The sequence below is a fragment of the Magnolia sinica genome, chromosome 15, assembly GCF_029962835.1.
Source record: "Magnolia sinica isolate HGM2019 chromosome 15, MsV1, whole genome shotgun sequence".
Lineage (NCBI taxonomy): Eukaryota > Viridiplantae > Streptophyta > Magnoliopsida > Magnoliales > Magnoliaceae > Magnolia > Magnolia sinica.
In genome coordinates, this window is record NC_080587.1 from 11,788,453 (window position 1) to 11,811,730 (window position 23,278).

The 23,278-nt window shown below is 40.2% G+C and overlaps 1 protein-coding gene across 5 annotated transcripts in view; it reads right to left on the reverse strand.

The window, feature by feature from the left end:
* The window catches only part of LOC131228008 (uncharacterized), a 39,241-nt gene that overhangs the window by 10,423 nt on the left and 5,540 nt on the right, over positions 1–23,278 (reverse strand). For 2 of the 5 annotated variants that reach the window (XM_058223821.1, XM_058223822.1), the window contains exon 3: positions 4,064–4,674. In XM_058223821.1, the coding sequence (XP_058079804.1) occupies positions 4,064–4,674 (611 nt within the window). Of the gene's footprint in view, positions 1–4,063; positions 4,675–8,754; positions 8,885–23,278 lie in introns of those variants that run through there. The other 3 variants (XM_058223820.1, XM_058223823.1, XM_058223819.1) reach the window with 2 other exon arrangements.

A 23,278-nucleotide genomic window follows, 5' to 3' on the forward strand; every position in this document is an offset into this window, starting at 1 on the left:
GGTTCGGCCGAGGTCCTAACCCATGGGATGTGGGGCCTGGGCTATGAGATAAAGGGATTGATTCGCCATGCTCTATCAGTTTGAGTTTTTAGAGCAAGTGGTTAATTGTCATGCATCAACATCGCTAGTTGTTAATTTAAGCCTTTTTAAGAATAGTAAAGGGAAAAAGTGATTCCTAAAGGCATACAGAATCTTTCAAAAATAAAGGTTCAATATAACTAAGCAATATACCTACATATACTAGGCACGTTCATCTGCTAATAAGCAGACTTCAAACATTTAAGTGGATAAGAGGATCATATAATGTCCAATGTTTTCACTATTGGTATCGACGCATGAATCGCACCCCTGGAATACGGAAACATAATGGGTATCGCACGTACATATAATGTAGAGATATTTTTGGAAAACATTGGGAAATTGGTCAAATTTTTCAATGAAACTTCAGGGCATCTTTAAAAATACATTAATAGACACTCAGAGTTCAAAAGATTAAAAAGAAAAAGAGAGAGAGAGAGAGAGAGAGAGAGAGAGAGAGAGAGAATTTTACAATAAAATAAAATAAAAATTGCCTGATTAATATGGAATTATATTCCAGTTCCTTTTTCGAAAGGGTTTTTAAAAAGCTGCATCATTAATCGATATAATTGTCATCCCACTACCTTCCATTACATTTCTTTCACGGCCAGTTAGGTGGGCGTGTGAGCAAATGGGTTGGCCACCCTGAACACCAAGTGCATCACCTCATGGTACACCAAGGGCCCAAAAATCACCCATCGGTGATTAAGGTGGACACATGACTAGAGACAGTGAAGAGGGCAATGATCACCCTCCAAATTGTTTCCCTTGGTATGGCACACCTGAATCATGGATGGGCCTGATTTTTAGGCCCCGAGACTAAATTTTGGTGTGGCATCCAATGGTTGAAGTGGGTATCAAATGATCATCACTATGGGCCCTGTAAATATCAAGGGTATACATCTCTCTCCCAACTATTTTCTTTGGTGTGGCCCACCTGAATCACAAGTCAGCCTGATTTTTTAGGTTTAGGCCTAAACTAGGATTGCACAGCTAATGGTCGGAGTAGATTCGATACACATCACAGTGGACCCTGCCAAAAAAAGTCTCGTTGTCCCTCTCCAACTGTACAGTAAAAAAGGGAATTGCATGGGACAATGCTCTTAATTTTGACAGGGCCCACCATGATGTTACCAAGCAAATAGAAATGGGCAAGGGGTTGGCTAGCGTCCACCAACGGCAACACGTTGCATGGTGCCCAATTGAGGCAAGAAGTAGGCAAGGGTCACTACACCACTTTGACATGTAGGTAAGGAAGCTAATCCAGGAGGACAAGATTCGTCTTGCCACATGGAGTCTAAGAACTTTGACGGGTATGGAGTTATTGGTATGATGAAGTGAACGATAATAATATTAGTTTATGTACAACAGACCATGTGGTGAGAGGCTAAACTTTGTTAAATAGGAAAGGATAATGATAGAAATAAAGCACTAATAGTGGCCAAACTTTGTTAATTAGGAAAGGATAATGATAGAAATAAAGCACTGATAGTAGTAGACAGATTTGAAGGACAATGTTGCAGATGTTAAAAGAGTAGGCAATGCTTCTACTAAAAAAGCGAGGAGATGACGCAGGACAACTAACCACTTGCTCTAAAACTCAAACTAATAGAGCGTGGCAAATCAATCCCTTTTATCTCATAGCCCAGGTCAGGCCCTCGATCGAACCCCCTGGTGGGCCCCACTTCACATAGGTCCCGCTTCACATGGGCCGCCCACCCCGAGTGTGCCCCCGCTTCACATAGGCCACCCCACTCGAGCCCGATGTGAAAATGCCCCTGCATTAGGAGATAATTGATGGCATTAATCCATAATATGCGCACAGGTAGGATTAGAGAAATTAAGATGTAATTCTAGGAGGACACGAATGAACTAATAGAAAGAATTCCAAATGGAGGGAGGATATTTATAAATGGGACTTAGATGGTCATGTAGGTAAAGATAGTAAAGGATATGAAAGAATACATAGAGGATGTAGTTTTCAAAATAAAAATGAGAAGGATGTAGTTTTCAAAATAAAAATGAGAAGGTTGCTACCCTTGCAACATAGGCTAATGGTTATTGATGTTTATATCAAGAGATGGAATAGGGAGTGAAATTAACAGGTCTTCAAGGACATGGTGGAATTTAAAAGGATAGAGTGGTATTAGTGGCAAATAAATTGATAGAGAAGGAAATTGGCTAGTGTTAGGCTTTGTTTGGGCCATGCTGAGCATTGTGCATGGTTTGATATCCTCTTGGCATGGTTTGGATGATAGCAGCATGGGCTTTCAAGCAAGTAGGCAGCTAGCAATCTTAGCTACTTCCTGGGAAATTTGGAAAGAGAGGAACAGTCAAGCTTTTTCCAACCGTTTGGCTCACCCTTCCAAAATTCTCAAGCCCAAGACAGCAAGGATTGGGTGACCAATCTCAGACTAGAGGATAGCTCGTTGGTCTCTTGGCTGTTGGACTAAGTGTTGTCTGCTATCTTTTCAGCCTTAGCCTGGGCTCCCTTCTGTGTATTCCTAAGTCTTTGGTCTTTCGTTCTTGTTGTTTTCCATTTCTTTTTGTTTCTCTTTTGAGTTTTATGGTTTCTTCCTAGGTGTTTTTCTTTTTTCCTCTTTTGTTTTGCTTCTAGGATTTTGCCTTGTCGCTTTTGTCTTTTCCTTTTTGTCATTGTTTGGGTTGCCTTTGACTCCCATGTTTATCAATAAATTTGCAATATATATATATATATATGAAAGTGGTCTTTGAGGAAAAAAGTTAACATTATGAGATGAGATAGTTGAGTACATTAAGAAAGTGACGAAAGAAACTTTAGGAGCATGTAGAGAGAAAAGCCACACTTAGAAGGAAATTTGGTGGTGGAATAATGAGATCCAAAAGGCTAATAGTGAAAACAATGATATCACAAGGCTTGGCAAGGGACTAGAAATAAGGAAAATTTTGAAGAACATAGAAATGCCAAAAAGTACACTAAGTAATGAGGCTAAACTTAAGGCGTATGACAACCACTAAAAGAGGCTTAGGGATAGGAATCATAAACTCAAATGAGTTAGGGAACAACATTTTCATAGAATGAGTGTAGCTGAAATGATGATGTTGAGATGCATGAGTGGCAAGACATGTAAGGATAGAACTAGAAATGATTACTATGAGAGAACTTAGGAGTAAACCCAATAGACAACAAGAGGAGGGAAAGTGGACTTGGGACTGTTTGCCATGTGTATCAGAGACCAAGACTGCACCAGTAAGGAGTGAGTTGGTACAAGTTGACAGATATAAGAAGGCAAGGGAAAGCCCAAAACAGTGCAGGTGTAAGAAAATGTTTTGATAACCTACAGTTTAGCTGAGGATATGTTCCTTGATAGAGCAGAATGATGGAACAGTATCCACGTAGTCAACCCCAATTAGTTAGGGAAGGCTTAAATTAGATGATGATGGTGGTGGTGCATATCATCATCAGCGGCAGCAGTAGCAGCACCATCACCACCACCATAGCCTTGTCCTAGTTATTAAGCAACAGCCCTAGGAGACCTCTTTAGCTGATCATATTCAGAACAGGCATTCTCAAGAATTACACGTGCACAACATTTTAAGGGGGCCACCATTTAAACCCACACTGCTGATTTGTTTACACCATTTTCCATTTTGGGATTTGAAATAATACACATGGCATACTTGTCCTATCTCAAATCCCAAAATGGAAATGGGTGTAAACATATCATATCAGTTCTAGTTCAAAAATAAAATTTAAGTACTCAGTTGAGTCTTCTAGTCGGATTGACCCAGTTGGACACTGAATCAGGCTGTGTTTTCAGTTTTCAGAACTATGATTAGATGTAAATGAGTGAAACCACACGCAGGTAAATAATCAACCTCAATAGGAATGTCAGAGTTACACAGAAATGGTACACGGTTAAAACTGAAGTACCTAAGCTAGCCTAAAAGTTTCCGATATTATAATGAACTGAAAGGTGGGAGATGGCAATAAATTCTTGATCACCTGAATTTGCTGGATGCCCGTAAGTTCCTTGCAGAAGTCACTCAGATGTTGATGGTATATCGGCCGGACATAAGTCTGAAAAGATGCTTCCAGCTGCCCAGTCACGCTATTCACTAAAACAGATGGGAACTCAATAATCTCTTGCGGATGAGGATTCCTTTCCTTGTCACAAGTTGCCTCAAAGTCAATGACCACAAAGTACTGAAATTCTTGGAACTGATAGTCATGTGGGTACGCTTGAGAAAACATCTTGACGGGCACATACTGAATCCTGTTCTCCACGGAAAACGGGATTTCCCGATTCATTGGATAGATATGATTCTCGAATGCATTCCATTGATTTTGCTGCATGTTTTGGAAATCAGGATGAAAGGTCGACCACATGCAGTAGTCTTGTCGGTACATAGGCCTATTATAGCCTTCATTTGGAGGTAGAAAAGTTTCACTGTTGAATGAGTTGTCTGCTTCCACCATACCACCTGGATGGGCACTTATTTCATCCTTGAGCTCAGGAAACCCTTCTACTGTAGTTCTGCTATCTTGCATATTGTAATGGAATGCCTTACTTGGGAGGCATCTGAGGGATGCCTCGGCGTTCCTTTGCATCTTTTCTGCACAAACAGAGTTAAAGTAAGCTAGAGAAACATGTGAAAAGAAAAAAACAAAAACATGTAAATATGGCGCATGTTCCATTTATGAATGAAGTACTTCTAACTTTGATCGAAAAGCAATCATGCATAAGTTGGATAAATGATGAGGACATCCGAGCACCAGTTGGAGTATACCAAAGGAGGAGGAGATCTTTGGCCCCAGTTCCAGCATCTTTATGGTTAGATGATCATTATATGGGGCTCAGATCGAGCATGTAGCCGCGTTGGAAGACCCCACACTGGGAAGATGCATGTGGCTGCATATAGGAGCTTATGGGACACATGTAGACCATTGGATTTGAGTGGATGCTTCCATCGGACCATTGGATTTCACGCTTTGGATCATCCGGACCATTCGTCCATCTTGATCATTGGACCATCTTGGCAATGGACATCATGGGGCGTTAGTTTAGTTTTTTTCTTTTTACTTATTTTATGGGTTGTTTTATGTTTTAGTTGATTTAGAAGGTATTTTGGACATTTTTAGCAATAAGGGATATTTTGAATATTATAGAGTAATAAAGCCTTTAGCGTGTGAATGCTCTAGGGTTGATAGGCATTAAATAAAATTTCTCTCTTATGCTTTGAACAAAGAAAACCTCCTACGATTGGAGCTTTAAGGTAATATCTTCACTTGTCTCTTCTTTTCTCTCTCTATCTCCCTCTAGTCCTTTATTTCCCTTTTTGTTTTCCTTAAAACTCATTCCCATCATCTTAAAAAACCCACCTCAACCTAGATCTACCCCAACTGTACAACCGTACGGACCTCCACCCGCGACCGTACAGACGTGACCATACAGACGTCCGTACAGCCAGCCCTTTCCCATTTTTCCTCTCTCTTTGATCCCTCATCCTTTCCCTCCTAAATCCCATAACTCTAAGCCCAAACCCTAAGACCCCAACCTAGAACCTAGATTTCTAAAACCCTAATTCTCAAAACCCTAGATCCCCAATTCCTAAACCTAAGTCCCCAATTCCCAAAATCTAAAACCCTAAACCTAAACCTAGTTTAGCCAAAACCCTAAAACCAAATGAATCCCCTTGAAGTAGAAATAATCTATATGCTAGATGAAAGTCCTACCTTCCATAGATCCTAATCGATTCATATTTTGTTAGATTTGCATTGCGGGATTGTTTACGGCTTTGAAATAGAACATGTTTTGTTACTTAGATTCTTTAACTTTGTGATAGAGTAGTTTATTTTGTGTTTTGATTGCTTTAAATAATCCATTATTTAACTTCACCACATCATTCTAAGTTAGATCATTTGTCCTGCATCAATAAATCATGGACTCTGAAGAGTCATGAGAATCTCTAAAACATAAATGATGGAATGGAAATGGAAGCCACAAAACAATTGTCAAAGAGCCCATCATGGCTCACTACTTGCGAGCATAGACAATTGTCAAAGAGCCCATCAAGGCTCACTACTTGCGAGCATAGTCAAATCATACTATCCTCGCAAGTGCCAACATGACACGTGAGAGATCTAGGTCATCCACCTGGGGAGCCCTGATGTGAATTCACCATGACCAACGAAATCGATTCAAATCACTCATCAGGCACTCCTTTTTATAAATTGCGAAATGTCAACACAAATCTGGTTCTGCAAGATTGAAAGATACAACACAAAGTGAGTTGGATGTTTTATTTTTATTACTTTTTATTTTTCTACCTTCTACATATCAATAATTGATTTTTATTTTTATTTTCAAATGAGAAATGATCCCCATTGTATGTAAACCTCACATACAACCCTGTCTTTCCCACAAACACATCAAATATTTAGGAAATCCTAACTGTGTAAAAGGGCATCACACCAAGAAGATCACCAAGCGCAAAAATCAAGCAGTACACTCATCAAGGAATACACATAATCAAAATCAGTGGACAGCTAATGATTTAACTAAAATACAAAATACAGATGTGGCCCATCTAATGACTGGATCATCTAAGTGGATCAGTATAATTTTCACACCATTTGGTCTTCGTGCTGGAGCCCACCCTATACATGCCTTGAATATGGGTGTAATGACAGGATTTTTTTTAAAGTTCATTTGGCCAAATGTAATCACTTCTCTATTTTTATTATATATTTATTTTTGGATATTTTTACATACAAATAATTATAGAATATAGTTAAAAGTAAATATGCTACAGAATACTATCAAGATCTAATGAGAAATACTTTTGTACTCTCAGAGCACTATCAAGTTCTAGTCCTCCTAGTTGCAGTGGGATACTTCAACTGTCCAATAAATTTGTCTAGACTCTTCACTAGGTCTAACACATATTTTATGGACTACCATGCGAACATCACCAATCTGACAAATATTAAAAAGTTGATCAATGGCCTTTAATATGGACAGCCAAGATTGTTTATGGAAAAATAGGTCCTATCAACAATTTGATTCATCTATTTGTTAGGTTCAATCAATGATTGCTTATGATTTTAAAGAATCACTTTTGTTGGCCAATCATAGACATGCCATCAAGGAAAAAGATAGCTATCAAAAATAAGGCCAAATCAAGGCAGGCAGATCCACCAATCAGCACGATGTTTACACGGTAGTCCATGAAATGTGTTCTGTAGTTAATAGACAGTTCAGATCTATTGATTGGACTGTCCAAGTGAACCAATGTAACTAAAAGCACTATAAGTTATAGTGCCATGAGAGCACTGGAGCATTTCTCTTATCTAATATTTTTTAAGACGTCGACAAATCTAACTTCCATATCGATGTCTGACATCAGCACACACATCAATGTACAAGTAGTTTATGACCATGTTTCCCAAGATTTTAGCCACAACTACAACATAGCATTTTTAAAAGGCAAAATAGCTAGAATGGTCAAGCATAGGTTTTCAAACCCAATGATTAATTGAGACGGACCTGAGGCCATGTCTGCCTATAGACCCAAGAAGACTGTCGAGATGATTCATAATTAGCAGTCCAGGCAGGCTTCAGGAATATCATCTTACTTGTGGCCAATTTATAGAAAGTGTGTACAGTTGTGTGCTGTGACAGGATCCAGAAATATTACTGTCATTTTGAATGTTCTTTTGCTTTGAGAAAAATATATAAACATGCAACGAGCCTTTTATGAATAGTTGATGATATTTTGAATGAAAAATATATAAACATGCAAAGTTATTTCTTGAGGTTTTTAGCATGTGCTGCCTTCATTAGCATATGTTAATCCGATCCAAGCATTAGTTGTTGGATTTTATCTCATGTGTTGCTAATCTTTATTTTGGGCTTCTATGATCATCTCTTCTTCTTTTTTTAACAATCTTCCAAAAAAAAAAAAAACTTTTTTTTCATGGGTTGATCATCAAGAAGCTGCGCTACTTCAAAATTTGTTCTCTTCAATTTGGTTGCATCAGCAAACCTCTTAAAAGGCATGAACATGATTATCACAAACGCTTGCTCAATATGCCTCAAATATGAGGAGTCAGTGTACCATGTGTTGATCAATTGCGAATTTGTGGCCTATCTTTGGGGGAAGTTTATGAGGCTTTTTTATATGCAGTAGGTAATGCTTGGAACTATTGAAGCAGTTATCCAAGCAATGGTAATGGAGGCCATCCGGGAAAAAATGAAGCATATTGTCCCAGCTTTGGTCTGTATGGGGAAATGCAACAGCACACCTTTAACAAAATTGTGAGAGTGCAGATATGTGAGCTTCACAATGGCTAAAGTGAGAGTCTTATTGGACTTAGGGAATATCTGTAAATGGGATGATATTCGGGGTCTTTGGGAGGAGAGTGTTCCTCCTTGAAGTGGGATGATTCCATGCCATCCCATTGTTGTCTCTTGTATTTCCTCTTCCTCTTCTTCTTGGTACTTCTTTTTCTTTTTTTCTTTTTTCTTTTTTTATTTGGGTGCAAATACAACACTTGGTTGCCATTCAAATAAAAGAAAGACAAAGTAAGCATCTACAAGTAGATATACTGAGTATCTATTTTTCTTAGATATTTCATAAAATTGTCTATCCATACTAAAAATGAAGAGTTACAGAGGGAACTTCAGTCAATACCCATTTGGGAACCCTGGGCTAGGAAAGTGGCAGTTGTTACGCCAATCGAGTTCTCGGGCCCTATTGCAATCATGTCTTTCAAATTTGTATAGACGGTTGCATTGTTGAAGGCCATCAAAGTAGTTGATGATTTTGGCTAATCATCGAAGGCAATTCCAGCAAAGTTGTACCTTGGGTCAGAACCGGATCACATCCATGGAGGGTTGCCGATATGGTGGAAGAAATCCTAGATTTATGCGCTCTTAAGCCGATGACCTTCTCACATGTTCCCAAAGAGGCCAACGGTGTGGCGGATGGTATTGCTGAGCAAGGAATGGTTAGGTCTTGCTCCTAATCAATGATGATAAGAGATGAGAGATAAGTATTTTTCAATCCAGGATAGTTTCTTTTGCCCATTAATTCCTTTATTTTGGCTCTTGCAGCCAGTGTTCGAAATATCAGTATTGTGTTATGTATCGCATCCTTGGTATACAGATATGCATTGGTTATTGCACAAGATATATATCATTTGTATCGAGTAATTTATTGCATTTTTTGGGAAACATTGGGAAAATGGTTGAATTTTTCAATGAAACTTCAGGGATTGTTAAAAAGACCTTAATACACACTTTTAAATCATAACATCTCAAAAAAAAAAAAAAAAAAAAAAAAAAGGTGCACATAATATGTTTCCTTTGTATAGGGTTCTAAGCTATGCACTGTTTGACTAAATTGATGCAACTATATTCAGATTGAACGCATAACAATTAGAGTGTATGTGATGATCATTTCATCAAACAATTCTAAATACTTTGAAATTAGTCTCAATTGATAGTTGGTTGAAGGGAAATTTTGAAAAAATAATAATAATTAAAAGTTTATTTTTTTAATTAAAAAATAATTTTTATTTTCCAGAAATTGACAAGGGCTTTACAAATATGTAGATCAACCCATATACATGCTTGATTTCAAGTTTAGAGTGACATTGGAAGCAATTTGGGATAAATTGGAGAAATTTCGAATTTTTCCCAAATCAAACCACCTAAACTCAAATTTCAAAATCAGTGTATGTGATGATCAGTTCATCAAATCTCCTAAATACTTCAAAATTAGTCTCAATTGACAGCTGGTTGAAGAAAATTTTCAAAAAAAAAAATCATGGAGAACATGAAGAACCAATGGAAATCGAAATCAAAGCTCCAACTCCATGATTTTTCATGCAAAACATGAAGAACTAATGGATTTGTAATCTTTTGACACTAATTTAACATAATTTCAACAACAAAAATGATTGGACATTGAAAAGGCTCATCGGATCGAACATTTGGGATATATCATTACTACTTGTGCGTTTCGTATCACACAGGTAGGATACAAGATATATCAGCCGATATCATCGATATTTAAAACATTGCTTGCAGCAAGCCTATTTATGTATTTTCTTTTTTCTTTTTATCCCTATAAATAAACTTATGGAGTACCCATCAAAAAATTATTAAAAATGAAGAACCATAAAATCTCCATAAATAGAGCTATAAAAAATACATTTCTATAGGTATATGAGGGTTATAGACACAAGGAACTAAACCATCAAGCAAAAGCATAGAACTTTAAGATGCTAGTAAATCTCTACTACGTATAACAAGAGTATCTTTGTACAATTTTTGCCATGCAATTAGTTGTAGGAGAGGGGTGAACTTTAAGGCTTATTGGAACATTGCAAGGGATTTAGAAAATTGGGAAGGTCATTTAGGGATTCCAGATTTATGCCTGCTTATTAACCTACGGCTCATATTTTACTTGCTTCCTATCACAAGCGATGATGATTTTAACCACCACTTTCCCTTATATCATGCAAGTATATCGCGACCTCTCCCCTCTCTGCGTGCACCCACCCACTGTATCTGTGTAGCTGACAACCTCACTCTCTCCCCTCTCTATGTGAACCCACCTACCGTATCTATGTAGCTAACAACCACTCTCTCCCCTCTCTGCGTGAACCCACCCACCGCATCTGTGTAGCTAAAAACCTCTAGCCCGCACACTCTCTTCAATCTCTATCCCCCTTCCCCTCTTCACATGCATTGACATGCCATACCAACTGGTAACATTAAAGGCATTGATAAGAAAAGTCAATAATGTTTTTAGGAACAAAACAACAGTTAGAATTAAAATTAGTCAAGTCTTTCGGATTGGACAGGTGAAGGACACGGCGTTCTAGAAGAACAATTTGTCTTCTCCCAGAAACCAAATTTTGATAATCTTGTAATCTAGAACTCCAACAGAAATTGACTCCTTACTACCCAATAGCAAAATCAATTTTAGAGGATAAAGGGTAAGAAATCAATAAGGATCTATGATTCAGTGATTGTGAGATTCGATGGCTATGAAGACAGATAAAGGACCAGATGACAGAAGATACACTGAAAAAATATGATTTGGTCAACCCATCTTTGGCATCTATGCTATAGGCAATTGGTTGTTGACAAGACAATAGGAAGACGTTGAGGAGGATTCGCACAGAGAATTCAGAGTCGCCCGAAATTCAATCATTCAAAGAATAGGAAAAGGATGAGAATGAAGTAACAACTTCTCGACAAGAAAGAAATTAAAGAAGATAAGAATATGAGAGCCAAGAGCTATCTTTTTAGCACAAAGACTAGATGCATGAAAGAGGTGCTCGGAAGAATTTAGATACATCTTGGTTCAATATTTGATCAGGAGGCTTGTGGTTGTGGTTGACGTATTCTAACCTAGACACATCATTCAACCAAATATCTCAAATTCCCTTTTCGGTCCTAGACTTCCAGATTTCAATATCTCCAACTGTTTGTGACAATGTGCAAGGTATTCAATCCAGTGGCGAAAAAGACTTGCCACAGTTACAAAATTGGCAAACTCACAGAAGCTGAGTTTCTTTCAACTGGGAGTATGATGCTGGCAGAGTTAAATACGTCGACCTTTTGGAGAGTATGCATATGTTCATTTCGTTATTTTTGGCTATCAATGAACATCAGCTTGAGTCAAGTTACCTAAATGCCAGCTGCTTCTACAAAATTCAATTGTTTCAATGTTTTATTTCTTGTATTAATTCTAGCGATGTGAACTATCATTAATAAATGATACCAGGTAGATTAAGTAATTCCTATGTTCTCATAGTCATAAGTAGCTTATTTATAAAAGGTTAGGTATTTATAATAAGGCAACAAATAAAGATTATTTGCTTATTTAGGAATTTATTTGTGTATACATTATAAAAGAATATCTGGAATTTCCTATTAATAATGAGAGAATATTGATATCATGTCTCAAAAAGAAAGATTTAATTTTTTTCGTTTCATATTTAAGTAGGTTTAAGCATACCATCCAAGGAGGTCCCCCAGGAATTCAGCACGTGTTGTGCATGCAATGATAGATGCATAAGCATAATACAACATTGATGAAAATTAAATCATTTGATCATTTCCATTCCCACAATTCCATATTATCCAATGATATCAGTAAGATTTGCAAGTCCCAAGTGGCATTGTATTAAAATCATAACATAAATTACTTCAACATAGTAATCAGATCACAGTATACATTCATACAAAAAACCAAACCATGAATTATATCAATACACCAAAGCAACTAAACCAATAATAATAATAATAATAATAATAATAAATAAATAAATAAGAAAAGAGAAGTGACATAGAGAGGGAGAGAAATGAGAGGCTTGAGGAAACTATGTGCAATTCCATAAGGTTGGTACTCTTATGACCTTATATTTTTTGTATTATCATTGTTAATGGTAGTTGTTATAGTGAACCGCTTGGATTAGCCACTCATCCATCATGCATCTTAAATCATCTACCTATTATAATTTCTACGGCATTAGGCTCTCTGCACAGGGAATTAATTTTCATAACTCGGACATGGACAAAGTAATCCATGCAGTCCATTAATTTTCCCGGAGCAAATACGTAAGGATCTTAAGGATTTGGAATCATTCGAACACTTAATGGGCCGTATTTATTAAAAGAGATCCATGATTTCCTTTTTATTATGAGTAGGGTAGGGTAATTCTATTTGATAATAGTATTGAATGATTCAGATTGATCGGGTAATTCAAGTATTAATGTGTGAATTATAAATTGGAAAAGATATAATTCTTTGCGCAAGCTACAACTTGACACAGAGAATCATATGACCTAATCTAATACACGTGATTAAATCATCGCCATTCAACGGATTCCTAAGAACGAAATTAATTAGAACCCTAAATTCCATACTAATCGGACCATGGGATGGGCAGCATCGATCTGAGGTAATTGTGGACAATAAAGTATGTATTGATTTATTGTGTGGAACCATTGGATGGTTGGGATCTAATTCCATTTGGACCGACTACCAAAACCCGGGCATCAGATGATGACAATATTCAGATATGATGATCGATCTAACCATCAAGTGGGCCGCATTGACCAATCAATGTTAATCACTAAGATTTGTAATAAGTTAATGTATGGATGGTCGGATCAAGATCATCATTGGTTGTCCATTAAAATTGATTAAGTGATAATCAATGGTTGGCCTTAATCCATCCATCAAACGTGATTTGAATACTAAATTATCAAAGTAGATAAATCCCCAAAATTTCACATAAATCATCACAAATCGCGTAAAATTGAAATTTTCAAAACTAAAATAGATATTCTCGGCAAGTCAGGGGGATTCCGGCATAAATCCCAGAATATTACAGAATGCCGCCTGAACCTTCATAAAAATTCATATTACAGACTATTACTGAAAACAGACCCGAATTTGCAGAAATTCCAAGGGCCAAATTCTAACAACACCTCAATTTTTTCAATGTTATCTCTTAATTCATGAATTCATTGTAATTTTATTTAAATGAGATATCTTGTTGTAAGATTAATTAAATGGATTCAGATCAATCAAAGGTGGGTCCAACCATGTGAACCAGTGAGATCAAAAAAAAATTTCATTTATGTGATTTTAGAAAATTTTATTTCAAATCAAACCATTTGTTCTACAGTATCATCTCTACCAAACCTAGGTGAGTGATCCCGATGTTTATCTCAATTAAGTTAAAATGGAATGATTGTTCATTGTGATTGAATGCTTATTTGATTTTATTGGACATTTATTTGATTACTGTCTGTATTGATAATTATGCTTGGTTTCATCATTTGCTTTGATATATTGATATAATGTGGTCCAATGGGCCTGGGCGTCCCAAGGGTTTACGGACCTATGGGCCTGAGCAATTGGCACGAAATTCATCCAAATGGGTCTCAAAAGTGGATGCCACTGAGGGAGATGGCCATGACCCACATGGACCATAAATGGATGGACGATGGGGATAACAAATACACCAATGGTGGGCACGTGAGGGGTGGACGACCAACCATGGTTGGACGCCCCAGCCTGGGCGTCCTGGTCCAACCCGCACCACGATTGGCACAAGGGTCTGTTGGCCCTGAAAATTTGCAGGTAGGTCCTACCATGGGTGGGCCACACCTCTGTAAAATCTCACAATTTTAGGATTTACATAAATATTTTAATTAATTTGAGGAATTCAAACTGTCCAGAAAATCTGCTAAGTGCAGAACTTTGATAAACAACCCTGATCTGAGCCTCCAATGGGGTGGATCAATGGCCTCAAAAATTTTGGGAAAAATATGTTTTAGGTCCCCTCATATATGTAGTACAAGGTGGGGTCCACGGATGTAGCCCACCAGTGGAAATTTTATTTTATAATTAAGGATTTCCACTCTGATAAGTTGCTGGAAACAGTCCAGAAATTTCAGGCTAACCACCTCACTTGGGTCACACCTTTGGGGCCTCAATCGGGGTCGGATAGGGCTGAAATTTGGGGGACATCAAGACGAGATCCCCACATTTCAGAAAAACATATTTGATGGGTACAAAAGGTCCCCCGATCAGTCTCAAATTCAAGCCCAAAGTTCAACAAAAATCTGCCCAAAAATTTCTGGACAGCAATACATGCATGGAATAAAATAAATGTATGGGCCTATTAAGGGATTGGCCCATAAATTGGGTGTCATGGCCCACCCTAGTGGGCCCCACAATTGTCCAGAACAAACCCCCAAATTCCCACCCTTGCATGAACATTTAAGGTGGCAAAAAGGGGCATCCAAACCATGGTATAGGTTGAGTATAGATGTCCCTTCCTTACTGGGCTTTTCTGGGCAATCCAGGTCCACTAAGTGGACCACACATAATGTCATTAGATTACAAGAGAAGGAAAGAGAAGGAAGAGCATCTGGCCATCAGGGGAGGGCTTCGCCATTATTGAGCCGTCCCTACACAATCACAACCACAAAAAACAATATAAACACATTGTACAACACAGATCTTGTGACGCATGGCCTAGATCTTTGAGATGAATGGTTGGGATGCCATCCCAGCCACATGCGAGGGTCTAGATGACCCATCATACCTAGAGAAATAGGGGAAATCCCCATGCAAGGGGTCCATCAAGGGAAGAATCCCATGCATGGACATGCATGTACAATGTGGGCCTCATGGCCACATCTAGATGATTGTGTAGGATCTCCACCATTAATTGGTGGGTCCTACACATCCAAATGAAAGAGATGAAAGAGACTACATGAGGAAGAAAAAGCTACATGAAGAAGAGAAAGGATATACTTGATGAAGAAAGCACCTACCTAGATCAACCTTGAAACTTACATCGCCATTATCTAGAGGCTCCAAGCAACATGGATCAAAGGCTAAGATCAAGTGAGAAGGGATAGATGAGGAGGTATTTTAAGGAGAAGGGATTGTAGAAAATGGGGGAGGGGACGTTTGGGTGCTTGCTAGGGAGAGGAGAGATGAAGGTGTAGAGAGAAATGAGAGGGAAGGAGAGAGAGAGAGAGAGAGAGGCTTTTAAGCCTTGTAATGATGAGTTCTCTCTCTCTTAGGCAATGATGGTGGCCTATAGGCTTGCCTTAACCTCCTGAGTTGTCCGCGATCGACGATGTGTTCCATGTTTCTATGTTGCGAAAGTGTGGGTCGGACGCCAGTCCTGTGATTGATTGGTAGTCACTCGAGGTCCGTGAGGATGCTCCTTACATTGAGCAGCCCATTCGTATTCTTGATCGAAAGTAGCAGATTTTCAGGACCAAGGTCATTCCCTTGGTGAAGGTGCAGTGGGGTCATCATTCGGAGGCCGAGGCATCTTGGGAACGCGAGGCAGAGATTAGAGAGCGCTATCCCCATTTGTTTGATGGTTGATATATGATTGTTTGTATTGCCTTCCTTATATGATGATTGTTATATGATGGTAGTGTTTTGCCTTTCATTTTGTCCTGGATTGGTCAATTTCGAGGACGAATTTTTTTTATTCGTGGGGAGGATTGTAAGACCCGACCCGAGTTCATATGTGTGCACGTGTGCGTGTGAGTATGCATTTCATTCATCTTGGTCCCGCAGTCCAACCGGTCAAATTCCGGCAACCCGCGACTTTCGGTTAGTGTTTGCGGTCTTCCTCGAGTTCGGTTACTTTGACCCGACTCGGATCGGCCAGTGACCCATTGTAGAAAATGGGGGAGGGGACGTTTGGGTGCTTGCTAGGGAGAGGAGAGATGAAGGTGTAGAGAGAAATGAGAGGGAAAGAGAGAGAGAGAGAGAGAGAGAGAGGCTTTTAAGCCTTGTAATGATGAGTTCCCTCTCTCCTAGGCAATGATGGTGGCCTATGGTGATATAAACAAGGCTTAGGGTAATAGCCTTTCTAGAAATCTTAGCCTAAGGTGAAATGATGGGCATGGGAAAATGTGTAAACCATGGCGGGGTCCAATCATACAATCAATGGCCCATATCGATCGATGCTCATAACTTAAGATGTACATATCAGATTAATGCACGGGACGCGGCATTGGAACCGCGGCGCTGATACGGACAAGATGACATGGGTCACGGGCCGATCCGAGTCGGGTCAAAGTAACCGAACTCGAGGAAGACCGCAAACACTAACCGAAAGTCGCGGGTTGCCGGAATTCGACCGGTTGGACCGCGGGACCAAGATGAATGAAATGCATACTCACACGCACACGTGCACACATATGAACTCGGGTCGGGTCTTACAATCCTCCCCACGAATAAAAAAAAATTCGTCCTCGAAATTGACCAATCCAGGACAAAATGAAAGGCAAAACACTACCATCATATAACAATCATCATATAAGGAAGGCAATACAAACAATCATATATCAACCATCAAACAAATGGGGATAGCGCTCTCTAATCTCGGCCTCGCGTTCCCAAGATGCCTCGGCCTCCGAATGATAACCCCACTGCACCTTCACCAAGGGAATGACCTTGGTCCTGAAAACCTGCTCCTTCCGATCAAGAATACAAATGGGCTGCTCAATGTAAGGAGCATCCTCACAGACCTCGAGTGACTACCAATCAATCACAGGACTGGTGTCCGACCCACACTTTCGCAACATAGAAACATGGAACACATCGTCGATCGCGGACAACTTAGGAGGTAAGGCAAGCCTATAGGCCACCATCATTGCCTAAGAGAGAGAACTCATCATTACAAGGCTTAAAAGTCTCTCTCTCTCTCTCTCTCTCTCTCTCTCTCTCTCTCTCTCTCTCTCATTTCTCTCTACACCTTCATCTCTCCCCTCCCCCATTTTCTACAATCCCTTCTCCTTAAAATACCTCCTCATCTATCCCTTCTCACTTGATCTTAGCCTTTGATCCATGTTGCTTGGAGCCTCTAGATAATGGCGATGTAAGTTTCAAGGTTGATCTAGGTGGGTGCTTTCTTCATCAAGTATATCCTTTCTCTTCTTCATGTAGCTTTTTCTTCCTCATGTAGTCTCTTTCATCTCTTTCATTTGGATGTGTAGGACCCACCAATTAATGGTGGAGATCCTACACAATCATCTAGATGTGGCCATGAGGCCCACATTGTACATGCATGTCCATGCATGGGATTCTTCCCTTGATGGACCCCTTGCATGGGGATTTCCCCTATTTCTCTAGGTATGATGGGTCATCTAGACCCTCGCATGTGGCTGGGATGGCATCCCAACCATTCATCTCAAAGATCGAGGCCATGCGTCACAAGATCTGTGTTGTACAATGTGTTTATATTGTTTTTTGTGGTTGTGATTGTGTAGGGACGGCTCAATAATGGCGAAGCCCTCCCCTGATGGCCAGATGCTCTTCCTTCTCTTTCCTTCTCTTGTAATCTAATGACATTATGTGTGGTCCACTTAGTGGACCTGGATTGCCCAGAAAAGCCCAGTAAGGAAGGGACATCTATACTCAACCTATACCATGGTTTAGATGCCCCTTTTCGTCACCTTAAATGTTCATGCAAGGGTGGGAATTTGGGAGTTTGTTCTGGACAATTGTGGGGCCCACTAGGGTGGGCCATGACACCCAATTTATGGGCCAATCCCTTCCTTAATAGGCCCATACATTTATTTTATTCCATGCATGTATTGCTGTCTAAAATTTTTGGGTAGATTTTTGTTGAACTTTGGGCTTGAATTTGGGACTGATCGGGGGACCTTTTGTACCCATCAAATATGTTTTTCTTAAATGTGGGGATCTCATCTTGATGTCCCCCAAATTTCAGCCCTATCCGACCCCGATTGAGGCCCCAAAGGTGTGGCCCAAGTGAGGTGGTTAGCCTGAAATTTCTGGACTGTTTCTAGCAACTTATCAGAGTGGAAATCCTTAATTATAAAATAATTTTTCCACTAGTGGGCCACATCCGTGGACCCCACCTTATAGTACATATATGAGGGGACCTAAAACCTATTTTTTCCAAATTTTCTGAGGCCATTGATCCACCCCATTAGAGGCTCAGATCAGGGTCTATCAAAGTTCTACACTTGGCAGATTTTCTTGACAGTTTGAATTCCTTAAATTAATTAAAATATTTCTGTAAATCCTAAAATTGTGAGATTTTACAAAGGTGTGGCCCACCCATGGTAGGACCTACCTGCAAATTTTTGGGGCCAACAGACCCCTGTGCCAATCGTGGTGCGGGCTGGACCGGCCCACCAGGCTGGGATGCCCAGGCTGGGGCGTCCAGCCATGGTTGGTCGCCCACCCCTCCTTGTGGGCCCACCATTAATGTATTTGTTATCCCCACCGTCCATCCATTTATGATCCATGTGGGTCATGGCCATCTCCCTCAGTGGCATCCATTTTTGGGACCCATTTGGATGAGTTTCGGGCCAATTGCCCAGGCCCATAGGTCCGTCTACCCTTGGGACACCCAGGCTCATTGGACCACTGCTGGACTTTCGTTCCAGCAGCATGGTTCACCTGTTTTTTGTGTAATCCAGTCCTCCCACCTGGTGGGACCCACAGAGATGTGTGGGCCACCAGGGAACATATACCTAATTTATATTATTTATTGTTGGGCTCCAGCAGGCCCAAAAATAGGTGAGCTGGAAATTCAGGAATGTGCCTAAACTGGCTGCCCCTAATAGCCTGTTTTGGGGCAGCATGGCCCACCAGATTAAGGATGGATTATGCACATAAGATTGTCATTCTCTAAAATGTCTTTAGGCTTCATTCATGTTTACTTGGAGGCCCACCTCAATTGGATTTTATTTTGGATCTATGTTCATAGTTTTGGTTGGACTTTGTAGGCCCATTTATCTTGGAATCTTCTAGTTAGGTCCCTTGAACTTTGGACCTGTATCTCACTACTTATTGTGATGGGTTTGAGGCCCATAATGTGTAAGTAGTTGGGCCCTTGGTTGCCCACCAAATAACCTTGTACTTGGGCCAAGTTGTGAGGCCCAACTCACTTGGATAAAGCATAGAAATTGCCATATGATTGGATTATCGGGCTGCCCACTAGGCCCACCACAATATGTGGATTTGTGACCTTTATGGTTGGGCCCAAACCTTGCTTGAGGGCCCACCATACTGCCTATGAGTTGGGCTTTGAGTATAGCCCACTACGCCATGGATTGCCTTAGGCCCTAGGCCTTGCTTCATATTTGAGTAGTAGCGGGCTGCCCTTTTAGGACCCAATTGAGGTTAGATGTCCTCCTTGGTGGCCCTAAGGTAGGCCCATGGGACTGTTATAGGTGGTTGAAGGCCCACCTTGGACCCTTGATAGGACCACTTATTCCTTTAGGCTTATATATGGCCCTTCTTTGCCTTGTGGGCTATCCCAAAGTATCGGGCCCCCACTAGAGGTTTGTTCCTTAGATTAATTGTCTAAGTACCTAGACTTGATTCCCTCCTTAGGAAGGAGTATGTTCTAAGTCATCATCGCCATATGGCACACCCTCATGACCCATATGCATCATTGAGTTATTGGATTGCATTTGTGTGTGGGCATTGGGTTGATATGATAGAGAGATGGAGTTCCCCTCTTATGCACATTGAATGTTTAGAGCTGGTGCATGATTGGTATGCGTGACTTATGCATCTGGCATCGCATCTCATGGACATTATCGCCCTTGCTTCATCAGAGCCTTGCCTCCACTAGTATATTCGTGGATGATTGTATGTGGACACCGGAAATATATTATTTGAGCATTTGGGGTGCATAGGATATCCCTGGGTGAAAGCCCCTAAACCTTAAAGGTACATAGAAGACACATCAACGTCGTGACCGAGTGAAAATCATGAGCACCCGAGTGCCTTACACCGTTAGGCTGCGTCTCCCACTGTCGTGTAGTCGGTTGAGATGGGATGTGGCCTTATCCGCCTGAGTGAGAGGGCATGGCTAGGCTGAGTCTGACCAGCTCGTGAATGGGTCCGCTACCGTCGAGCCTTGGTGGTGATTGACTGTCCACAGTCGGGCAATGTGGTCTCTTACGCTCGTTGACTGTGCGGTCTTGACAGCGGCAGTCATCCTGTAGTGTATCAGACCCCGATGATATTCCTTATGATGGAACTCTATTGGATATGTGGTCTGGTTATAAGCATTGGCATCACTTTGCATTGCATTGGTGTCGGCAATATAAGCCTTGTTGCATTGTATAGCCTTGGTATGGCTTCATTCATGGCTTAACCTTAGTAAGGCTAGTGCTATTGGCATTGATCATGTTTCCCTTCTGTATCTCCTATTATTCTTCTGCGCACCATTGTTACACACTTTCACCACCCTCTAAGCTTTCTATAAGCTTATGCACGATTGACGCATGCAGGAGATCCTAGGTCGGCGTCGTAGCGGCAGAGCTTGGATAGGAGTTGAGTTGAGGACCAGTGTCGCAGATCTTCTTTCCTTCTTTTGTCATCAGGTGTATTTCCTTTTAGCCTTGTACTTGAAAGGTTCAAATTCATAGTGGATTTTACAATGTGTGCTTTTGTTATTTCTGAGATTTACTTGTTGTGATCTTTGGTATGTTCGTATTGGAATGGATATACGATTACGAAAATCCTCCTTGTAGGATCCCAGGATCGGAACCTGCCTCAGGAGCCGAGAATGGGGTACTACGAAGGCTGTTGCGGCCAGAACCAGCCATCGGGTTCCTTGTGAGTCCGGTTACCGAGTCTGGGGCGTGACATATAATTCATGGTTTGATTTTCTGTATGAATATATCTTGTTATCTGATTATTATGTTGAAGTAATTTATGTTGTAATTTTAATACAATGTTACCTAAGAGCTAAATGTCTTACTGATATCATTGGATAATATGGAATTGTGGTAATTCAAACCTGGGAATGGAAATGATCAAATGATATATCATTCACGACTGTTATATCATGCTTTTGCATCCATCATTGAATGCGCAACATGTGCTGAATTCCTGGAGGACCTCCCTGGATGGTATACCTAGTAGAATCGCTACCATAAGCCCATTATCCTAGTGAAAGCTCACTCGAGGAGTAGATGCGGGTCTTGCCCACGCCTACCAAGTGGTAGAAGCCTGCTAAGGGACAGATGCAGGTTAACGGGTTTCCAACTCAAGCAAGTGGACGAATTCCCACTTGTAGCATTCATGTGTTCGCGCATTACATATCATTTGCATTTCCTACTAAACTTATATTGTATATGATTGTTGTTACTCTATTCTAATTTGATGTGAAGAACGATACCAGGACTTCTCACTAGACCTGGCCAACTTACCTTGTATTGATGTAAAACCGTACAGATATGATTGAGAATGAGCCAGTGGCTCAAGAATAGGAGGATGTAGTCGAGCCAGAAAAGGACACAAGGGACACATGGCCCTACTTGACAAAGGAAGAAGCTACTGCCCTGGACTAGCCATGATTATCATTTTAGTTCCATTTGATATTCTTAATTTGTTTTCTTTCAAAATTATTGGACAAGATTTACTTTGTAGATTTGCTAGATTATTTAACATTTAGTTGCATAAGACTCTGAATGGGAGGGTCGTTAGCTACGTTAATAATTGATGATTGAAATGAATGGTTGGCTTCTAATTCATGTGATGTGGCTGAGTATGAATGGAACCTAGATTGTGTAAGTACTACTAGTTAGGTAATCTTGTGTAAACATATCAAATAACTTATATACGCTTAGTGTACAAGTCATGGCGTGGATCTCGGGTCTGATATACACGCCAAGTACCCCAACAAATTTGGGTCATGACAGTTTACTCATGTTGAAAAATCACACCTAGAAACATAAAACTGAGAGAGAGGGGGGGGGGGGGGGGGGGGTGGGGGCGGGCAGGCATGTGACACCACCATCAGACATGGAGGTCCACTCAATATCATAACTCAAAAGGAGTAAAAAACAATGAATTGATAGAAAGGAAAAAAAATTAAACTGCACAAAAGCCATAAAAAAATAAAATAAATAAAAAATCAATAACTCATCAATCCTAGCCTTTCTCCCAGCAAACTGAGTTTGGCTTCTAAATGGTAGATTGGTGAATGTTTTATGAAGAGCTGCCGCCGAACATCTACCTTCTCCTCTACCTAGTGAAAGGCAAAGCTCCAGAGCTTGGACAGGCTATTTTTCCAATAGTTTAGACATGGCAACAATGACAAAGACGCTGAGGACAGAGGTGACATGGCAACCATCTAAAATCCTGTTTCCAATCTAGATGACCATCTGTCTCCACCTCAAAAGACAACAGTCTCACATGCCTTACAGGCAGGGACATGTGTTGCCATCTACTAGCCCTCCAAGAAGTAAAGAAATGCATCCCCTACTTACAAGCCCCACCCAAAGCAACTACAAGGAGCCATCCCTCAGCTTTTTTGAATTTCAAATAGCCAGCCCTGAGAAAGGACTGTCTTTTTCTTGCAAGATATTCCCAACCCTTTCTCACCCAATTTATTCAACTTGAGCGAGAATGCATGTGAGACCCCTAATGTCTCACACGCAATGACATCTAGCTAATTCAGTGAAGAGTTTTTTCCTGCTTTTTCTTTTCTTTTTCTTTTCGTTTCTTCTTTCTTGTCCATGGCAATACAGCTTTATTAAAGAAAACAGGAAAAACAACAAATATCAAGCAAGGTGATAAGAAATCATCCCACAAAAAGAAAAGGGCAAAACACAATTCTTAGAAGCACACACAACACCTGACCCAAATGGAG